The sequence below is a fragment of the Nannobrachium achirus genome (assembly GCF_963921795.1).
Source record: "Nannobrachium achirus genome assembly, chromosome: 9".
In the NCBI taxonomy this organism is placed as follows: Eukaryota; Metazoa; Chordata; class Actinopteri; order Myctophiformes; family Myctophidae; genus Nannobrachium; species Nannobrachium achirus.
The window spans coordinates 1,280,517-1,289,901 of record NC_137818.1 but is presented as its reverse complement, the minus strand read 5'-3'; the positions used below and the strand labels follow the sequence as shown (position 1 = coordinate 1,289,901).

General features: G+C 45.0%; 1 protein-coding gene across 1 annotated transcript in view; it reads right to left on the bottom strand.

Annotated features, from left to right (window-relative positions):
• LOC308291795 (ankyrin repeat and SAM domain-containing protein 1A-like) overlaps positions 1-9,385 on the bottom strand; it is a gene marked incomplete at its 5' end in the record, with an annotated part of 14,759 nt that continues 5,374 nt past the window's right edge. The window contains 3 exons of the mRNA XM_080733928.1: positions 1-934; positions 5,512-5,615; positions 7,862-8,059. Coding sequence (XP_080590054.1) covers positions 931-934; positions 5,512-5,615; positions 7,862-8,059 — 306 coding nt within the window. The 3' untranslated portion in view covers positions 1-930. The remainder of the gene's footprint in view (positions 935-5,511; positions 5,616-7,861; positions 8,060-9,385) is intronic.

The following is a 9,385-nucleotide window of genomic DNA, read 5'->3' as shown; positions in this document are numbered from 1 at the left end:
TGTAAGATTGGGATTAAAGAGATGCTAGCGTGTCTGTGGTACCAGATCATTATTATTAAAGATACGCTACAGTACCAGATTATTATTATATAATTATTATTATTATGAAGACAGTGCTGTTAGAGCAGAAACCTCTCATCTCTTTTGGAACTTTTCTCCCCCGTGAAGTTTTGTTAGTGTCCGAGGTACGAGAAAAATGTAATAAAAAAGAAAACGCCCTTTCTGACACACAGAGTGGAAGTGTTATAAGAGGAGATACTCACTTCCTCATGGAATGGATAAACATAGCAGAACAGTAGCATCATGCCATCATAACATCGTGACATCATAGCATCATGACGTCATGACATCATGACATCGTGACATCGTGACATCATGACATCATGACATCGTGACATCGTGACATCATGACATCATGACATCATAGCATCGTGACATCGTGACATCGTGACATCGTGACATCATGACATCGTGACATCATAGCATCATGACATCATGACATCATGACATCGTGACATCGTGACATCATGACATCATGACATCGTGACATCATGACATCATGACATTATGATATCATGAAACAAACACCAACAGAAACACTATTTGACACTTTAATAAATCCGTTAAAAAAAGAGAGACGTTGCTTATCACATTATTTGTAAGAGGCGTGGAAGCTGAAAAAGGTGTGTGTGTGTGTGCGTGTGTGCGCGTGTGTGTGTGTGTGTGTGTGTGAGACAGTGTTTCATTCAGATGGATGGACTGCAGATACGATGCAGTACAGGACAGCCACCAGCAGGGGGCTCCACTGCAGCCTCTGCACGGTCCTTAGCTTCCTCTTGGTCATGTGATGTGATGATGCGTACGGTAGGAGGAAGTCATGTCACAGCGATGCGTAGTTTTTCTTTTTTTTTTTTTTGGCCACAGTGTTGTTTAGCTACAGGGGGAGAGGAAGCACGCACACACACACACACACACACACACACGCACACACGCACGCACGCGCACACACGCACACGCGCACACACGCGCGCACACGCGCACACGCGCACACACGCACACACGCACACACGCACACACACACACACACACACACACACACACACACACACACACACACACACCCGTGGAATTAAAATATAAAGTGAAAAATGGTTGGTAACGCTTTACTTAAAGGTTGGGTCTACAATGCATTATAATGGCGTTTATAATGCATCACAACACGCTTATAAGACCAGTTATAAATGTTTATAATTATGTATGACATTTTATACATTTAATGTATTATAAGTCAAACTACATTATCAGTGGAACAGCACATTATAACTACCTTAAAGGGATATTTCACTTTCAAAAAGCTTTTGGTAATTTTATCGTCTAATCAGGCTTTTATCAACACCCTGAACAGTTTTTAATTTGCTTGATTCAATATTTAGATATTTGATGTAAATGTTACCAGGCCCTCCAGGCCCAGGGCCTCTCCCCACACACACCCATTGTAACTTCAAACTTAATTTTAACCATGATAGATTCATTAAAAACACCCATTATTTTTTTTCTGGTGACTCATACTACCCTCCTAATATGTGAGCAGGCCGTGTTTTTTCAATAACATTTTTTATTTATAAAAAAAATAAATGTATTTCATTTTTTCCATTTTCCCAAATAATTATTAAAAATAAATGAAAAACGTATGAATAAAACACTGCCTGCTAACGTATTAGGAGGGTAGTATGAGTCACCAGAATAAATAATGTGTGTTTTTAATGAATCTATCATGGTTAAAATGGAGTTTGAAGTTACAATGGGTGTGTGTGTGGAGAAAAGCCCTTCCACTGTTTCCCTGTTGAAAGTGGAATATCCCTTTAACTTACTTGGTTATGAAGTGTCTTTGTTATAAGTTGTTATAAACATTTATAACAGTGTTATGAAGCATTATAAGTGCATTATAATGAATTATGATGCATTATAAATGTGATTATGATGCTTCATAGACCCCAACCTTAACATAAAGTAATACAAAGTCAAATGCTTCTCACATAAACTGGCTGAACAAAACAGCAAACCTTTTATTTCCCCCACCAGGTAATATTTAACTTCTGTCTCAGTGACCTACGGTATAAATATTACCTTTGGTACGGGGCTGGGAAATAAAAAAAGGCATTGATAATTACGGAAAATGGACACACACACACACACACACACACACACACACACACACACACACGCACACACACACACACACACACACACACACACACACACAGCGCACACACAAGGAATTTTGATAAATCGCTGCGGGACGCGTCAACATCGTCAAGGTGTTCGTTGGCTTCTCTGACTGACAGTCTGGTTTCTGTATCAGCGCCATCTACTGGAGAGTTGAAGCCATTGTGGGATGCAGAAAACAGCGCTGGTCACGTTGGTTCATGGAACTCTGAATGTCACCAAGTATTTCCCCATAGACTCAAATGTCACCAAGTATCTCCCCATAGACTCAAATGTCACTAAGTATTTCCCCATAGACTCAAATGTCACCAAGTATTTCCCCATAGACTCAAATGTCACCAAGTATCTCCATAGACTCAAATGTCACCAAGTATCTCCCCATAGACTCAAATGTCACTAAGTATTTCCCCATAGACTCAAATGTCACTAAGTATTTCCCCATAGACTCAAATGTCACTAAGTATTTCCCCATAGACTCAAATGTCACTAAGTATTTCCCCATAGACTCAAATGTCACCAAGTATTTCCCCATAGACTCAAATGTCACTAAGTATTTACCCATAGACTCAAATGTCACCAAGTATTTCCCCATAGACTCAAATGTCACCAAGTATTTCCCCATAGACTCAAAGCGCTGAACTGGAATGCAGTTGTCACTATTGGCCAATAGAAGACCTGAACGCAGGTGGCACAACTCTCCAATAGACGTCTCTGCTCCCGCTTATCTGGCCTCGTTGACCATATTCAGACGGTGGCCATTTTGCTCTACTATAGACCAATGATGGCAGATATGCTAACAACATTAGCACCAAGCAGAGGAGAGATGCTAACAACATTAGCACCAAGCAGAGGAGAGATGCTAACAACATTAGCACCAAGCAGAGGAGAGATGCTAACAACATTAGCACCAAGCAGAGAGGAGATGCTAACGTCATTAGCACCAAACAGAGAGGAGATGCTAACGTCATTAGCACCAAGCAGACTGGTATCACAGTGCTAGAATCCTATGGTAGCAGTAGTGGGTCAAACTATTAGTGCCTTTATCTTAGGCCTGGGTGTCTTAGGCCAGTCTTTAAGATGTTTGGGGTTTAAGAGTCCTGCAGTTTGAACCCCTGATGTCACATCAGTGTCCTCTTTGGCAGGTGGTCTTCGTACGGAGAGGCCGGCGGGAGAACAATGACGTTTCCACACGTTACGAACCCCCTGTTGACCGTTATGCATGCAGCCTGCCAGCAGGGGGAGCTCTGGGGTCCGTTATGCATGCAGCCTGCCAGCAGGGGTTCACGTTTCCCCTGTTGTACTGATTGATGTCCAGCTGATGCATAGAAGCCACGGGAGTTATTTTCTGTCCGTCCGTCGTGCGGTGGATTCTCTGCTATGGATGCTATAAGGTCCTTTTAGTCTTTTAGGAAGTCCAGAGATCGGAAAGGAAAAACCCTCTCAGAGCAGCCGTCGTCTAACGGAACGGAGGAGAGGGAAAAGCACCAGATAAATGATGTGACTGATGAGTTGTATGAACACAGTGGGGGGGGGGGGGGGGGGGGGGGGGGGGACAGGAAGGGGCGGGACCATCCTGGGATTGGGTGAACCGGAGAATACGGTCAGCTTTGAAAGAAGCGGCGAGTGTTGGTAGTTCAATCACACCAATGAAGGAGAGCTTCCATTATCTCCAATCTAGTCAAAACATGTGACTCTGTCTGTCTGTCTGTCTGTCTGTCTGTCTGTCTGTCTGTCTGTCTGTCTGTCTGTCTGTCTGACTGTCTGTCTGTCTGTCTGTCTGTCTGTCTGTCTGTCTGTCTGTCTGACTGTCTGTCTGTCTGTCTGTCTGTCTGTCTGACTGTCTGTCCGTCTGTCTGGGGACATTCCGGCCAGAGGACATGGTTTCATCCAAACTCTCTCATGTTGCTGGGAGACAAAAGGCCTTTTATGTATTCATGTTTTTTCTTGGCATCCAGCAAACAGAGTTCATGTGGGTTTTGTTATTATTGTACAGACTACTATCTACCACTTTGACACGCGCACATATATGGGCATTTGTATTTGTATTTTTTCAAGCTACCGAGCCAACAAAAAGGAGCCAAATCAGGCGTTAAAAGCAGTAGTTAAATCCACCGCGGTGCGTTATCAAGCGTCTATGTTAAATCCACCGCGGTGCGTTATCAAGCGTCTATACCAACGAGGTGCGTTATCAAGCGTCTACTCTATACCAACGATCCACCGCGGTGCGTTATCAAGCGTCTAAACCAACCAGCGTCTAGACGAGGGGGACATGATGTGTCACTCCACATACTCCTACAGGCTCCTCCCTGTGGAGGCTCCTCACCGGCAGGTGAGGTGAGTCCTCCCTGTGGAGGCTCCTCACCGGTAGGTGAGGTGAGTCCTCCCGGTGGAGGCTCCTCACCGGTAGGTGAGGTGAGTCCTCCCGGTGGAGGCTCCTCACCGGTAGGTGAGGTGAGTCCTCCCGGTGGAGGCTCCTCACCGGTAGGTGAGGTGAGTCCTCCCGGTGGGGGCTCCTCACCGGTAGGTGAGGTGAGTCCTCCCTGTGGGGGCTCCTCACTGGTAGGTAACATCTTACAGGAATGCAACAGCTTTGACAGCACTCAGAACTAGCTGGCATCACCAATTATTTGGAGAAAAAAATGAAATCTACTAAAAGAAAAAGGTGGTCCCAGAAACGAGGGGGACAGGAGTGTCCACGGAGGAAAGGCACAGAGCAGGAAGAGGACAGACAGGACAGGACAGGACAGGACAGGACAGGACAGGACAGGACAGGACAGGACAGGACTCTGGGACTCAGCAGGGCCCATCAGAAAGGTGAGAAGGTAGTTTCCACTCATCAGAATATGGTGGTCTCATACTTAGAGCTGATAGTGTGAAGGTAGGGTTGATAGTGAGAAGGTAGGGTCAACTCATCAGAATATTGTGGTCTCATACTTAAAGTTGATAGTGTGAAGGTAGGGTCAACTCATCAGAATATGGTGGTTTCATACTTAGAGCTGATAGTGTGAAGGTAGGGTCAACTCATCAGAATATGGTGGTCTCATACTTAGAGCTGATAGTGTGAAGGTAGGGTCAACTCATCAGAATATGGTGGTCTCATACTTAGAGCTGATAGTGTGAAGGTAGGGTTGATAGTGAGAAGGTAGGGTCAACTCATCAGAATATGGTGGTTTCATACTTAGAGCTGATAGTGTGAAGGTAGGGTCAACTCATCAGAATATGGTGGTCTCATAGAGCTGATAGTAGAAGGTAGGGTCAACTCATCAGAATATGGTGGTCTCATACTTAGTGCTGATGGTGCGTTTGGAGTCCTTGGGGTCCACCAGCCATGTGGCGCCGCCCTGCTGGCCAGACTGAGCGTCTCCTGGCTCCTGATCCACCATGTCTCCCTGCACACGGACACACAGAGGAGACACACAGACACTTAAAGGAGTAGTTCACCCCTAAATGTTTTTTTCCTATTGATTACTCACCACATGGAGACTAGTGTTCAACTAGAACATTTTAAGTGTGCCTGCAGCTCACTAAGTGTGTGCAACCTTGTGTAGCAGTTGGTGTTAGCATTAGCATTTTTAGCATTAACATTAGCATTAGCTTTAGAATTTTTAAAATTAGATTTTTTAGCATTAGTTTTAACATTAACATTTTTAGCATTAGCATTTTTATTAACATTAGCTTTAGCATGTTTAGCATTAGCATTTCTAACATTAGCATTTTTAGCTTTAGCATTTTTAGCATTAGCATTTTAGCTTTATCATTTGTTTGCATTATCATTTGTTAGCATTAGCATTTTTAATATTAGCATTAGCATTTTTAGCTTTAGCATTAGTGGAAGTAGCGGTTAGCATTAGCGGTTAGCCGTTAGGACTGTGGGACCACCCACCGAGTTTGAGACCAGTAACGTGTTGAGAAGTGGAGTTATGGATGTTTAAAGCCCAGCCAATAGGAAGGCAGAGGGGGTGGGGCTTAAGCAATTACAGATCATTCCTATCGGCTGTGTAAGTACACACACCAAATTCCGAGACAGTACAATGCTGCAAACTGTAGTTATGGATGTTTAAAGCTCAGCCAATAGGAAGAGAGGGGGCGGGGCTTCAGCAATTACAGCTCATTTCTATTGGCTTTCTAAGTGCACACAGCGAGTTTCGAGACGGTACCATTCTGCAAACTGGAGTTATAGCTGTTTAAAGCTCAGCCAATAGGAAGATAGGGGCGGGGCTTAAGAGGGGGCAGGGCTTAAGTAATACGTCTCTATTGGCCATTTAATTCCAGACACCAAGTTTCAAGTCGGTACCATGCTGTGAACTGGAGTTATGGATGTTTAAAGCCCAGCCAATAGGAATACAGAGGGGCGGGGATTAATCAATTACAGCTCGTCCCTATTGGCCGGAAAAAGTCCAAAGTCGTGTGAGCGTTTTAAAGTATAAATCATGTTGTTTTTTTTTTTTTCGGTGTCCCCCATTCAAAGTCAATGGGGTTTTTGGGCGTAGTTTTTTGCGAATTACGTCGCCATGGTAACGCGGATTGGAAAGAAAAGTCATAGAACCCCATTCCCGGCCGAGCCGCATGTTTTGATGTATATATTGCGGGGGTGGCGTAAATCGTGCGGCAGTTATTACGTGCCAAAATTTGCGGGAAGATAATATTGATGATAAGTATATAAGTATGGCGGAATGTATATAATTATTATTATTATTTCTTTTTGTATTTGTCACATTCCTAAGACAAAAAAAATGCTTTGGGTCCCTGTCCGGAATCAATGGGGGTTCATTCATTGTGACCAAATTATTGTCTTAGGAATGCAACAAAAAGCTAAAAAATATGACTGAATTCAAGTCTCCATGGCATGAGTAATCAATAGGAAAAAAGAAAAACTCCATTAAGCCCCATTCAGAAAAAGCCAAGCTAATTAATCAGCTTTGTAATTCAATAATCTCTATGCAAACCAGCTTTTTACATTTTCAACCTTGATAAAAAGCTTGCAAATAAAAATGTTTGTTTTATTTCTCACTGGACCTCAGTTTTCAAGCTGCTTTATTTTCCCCAGCTTGCTTTTTTTAGCTCCTATCCAATCAGAGCACAGCATGATCTGAGTAGGCGGGGATTCATATCTGGGGCAGACGAAGATGCAGAAGTTGAAAATCAAATTCCATTTCTTTTTTTAATAATGTCTGTGTATGTAATATTAATGATGATTTATATGTAATATTAATGATGATTTGGCAAGAACATTTATATATGGCACAAAAAAGTTGTGGACCTTTGGCCGAAGCACTTTTTAATACTAGCCTACTTTTCATTGGTTCAATAACACTGACTTATGAATGAATGTGAAATACTATTTTCTGAAAATCTATTTTGCGTGTAAAATGTAAAATGTAGGCCCAGTTCTTTCAGAAAGTAACAAACTAAACAAAAACATAACATAGCCTGACCCTGGGATTAAGTGGTTAACCCAACAAATCAATTTAGTTGATTATGAAAAAAATACATAAAAAGGGTCTTTAACATTAAGCCAATACTTTCATGATTCACGCCACAAGAGGGCTCCAAAGTCAAACACAACATGGTTTTGCACAGTGTCAACATTCCAACAGTACAGACATATCGACGACCCCCTGTGCCTCCAACTCACCCCTGACTTGCGTCCGCTGCCTCCGCTGCCTCTGGGCCGCGGCGCGGGCCGAGCGGACCGGTTCTCCAGGAGGTCCGAGGAGCCCGGCGCCGCCGGCAGGCTCTGCTGCTGCTGCTTGGTCCTCTGGGCCTGAAGGGCCAGCTGATAGGCTACCTCGAACGCCTGTCCCAGAGTCAGGATGATCTCATAGGTCAGGTTCTGTGTGGGAGGAGCAAGACACCGTTAGATTCAGGCACCTGCACACACAGACATCAACGGGGGCTTGAGCCCCTGCGCTTTTATCCGTCTGTAAAAAGTGCCCTCTCCAGACCATGAATGCAGTTTTCACTATGGTGAAACTTAAAGAAATGCAAATGCCCCCTCTTTCCATGCCATACCTGAAGGCAGCATTCAAGAGAATTGCCTTGTCCAAACTCTCCTGAACTTGAATGCAGCGTCTTATGTTGAAAGAATTGCCTTCTCTGTGTAGAAATCCATGCTGTACACGACCTCTCCAGGATTGCCCTTTTTTATGCTTAGTATGTTTTGGTAAAGTAGGCGACTTACAAGCTCACAACGCGCAGCAGAGCCGCAGAGGGCATTGCAATGCGTTTCTTTCACCATAGTAAAAACTGCATTCATGGTCTGGACTCTCTGGAGAGGGCATCTGCCCACACCAGAGGGTCATCTGCCCACGCCAGAGGTCATCTGCCCACACCAGAGGTCATCTGCCCACACCAGAGGGCATCTGCCCACACCAGGGGGCATCTGCCCACACCAGAGGGCATCTGCCCACACCAGAGGGCATCTGCCCACACCAGGGGGCATCTGCCCACACCAGAGGGCATCTGCCCACACCAGAGGGCATCTGCCCACACCAGAGGGCATCTGCCCACACCAGAGGGCATCTGCCCACACCAGGGGGCATCTGCCCACACCAGAGGGCATCTGCCCACACCAGAGGGCATCTGCCCACACCAGGGGGCATCTGCCCACACCAGAGGGCATCTGCCCACACCAGGGGGCATCTGCCCACACCAGAGGGCATCTGCCCACGCCAGAGGGCATCTGCCCACGCCAGAGGGCATCTGCCCACACCAGAGGGCATCTGCCCACACCAGAGGGCATCTGCCCACACCAGGGGGCATCTGCCCACACCAGAGGGCATCTGCCCACACCAGAGGGCATCTGCCCACACCAGGGGGCATCTGCCCACACCAGAGGGCATCTGCCCACACCAGGGGGCATCTGCCCACACCAGAGGGCATCTGCCCACGCCAGAGGTCATCTGCCCACGCCAGGGGTCATCATCAGAGAGCAGACAGTCAGTACTGTTACCACATCAACACTCCTTCTTTTAACAGTTAATAGATTATAACTCCTCCTTTTAATAGTTAATACATTAGAACTCCTCCTTTTAATAGTTAATCATTAGAACTCCTTCTTCTATTTAACCCATTTAGGCCTAGAATTATTGAATGCTTTAACCAGTGAAAAATAGCAGATATACAAGCTTAGATCTGCTATTTTTGAAAAAACGTTGTG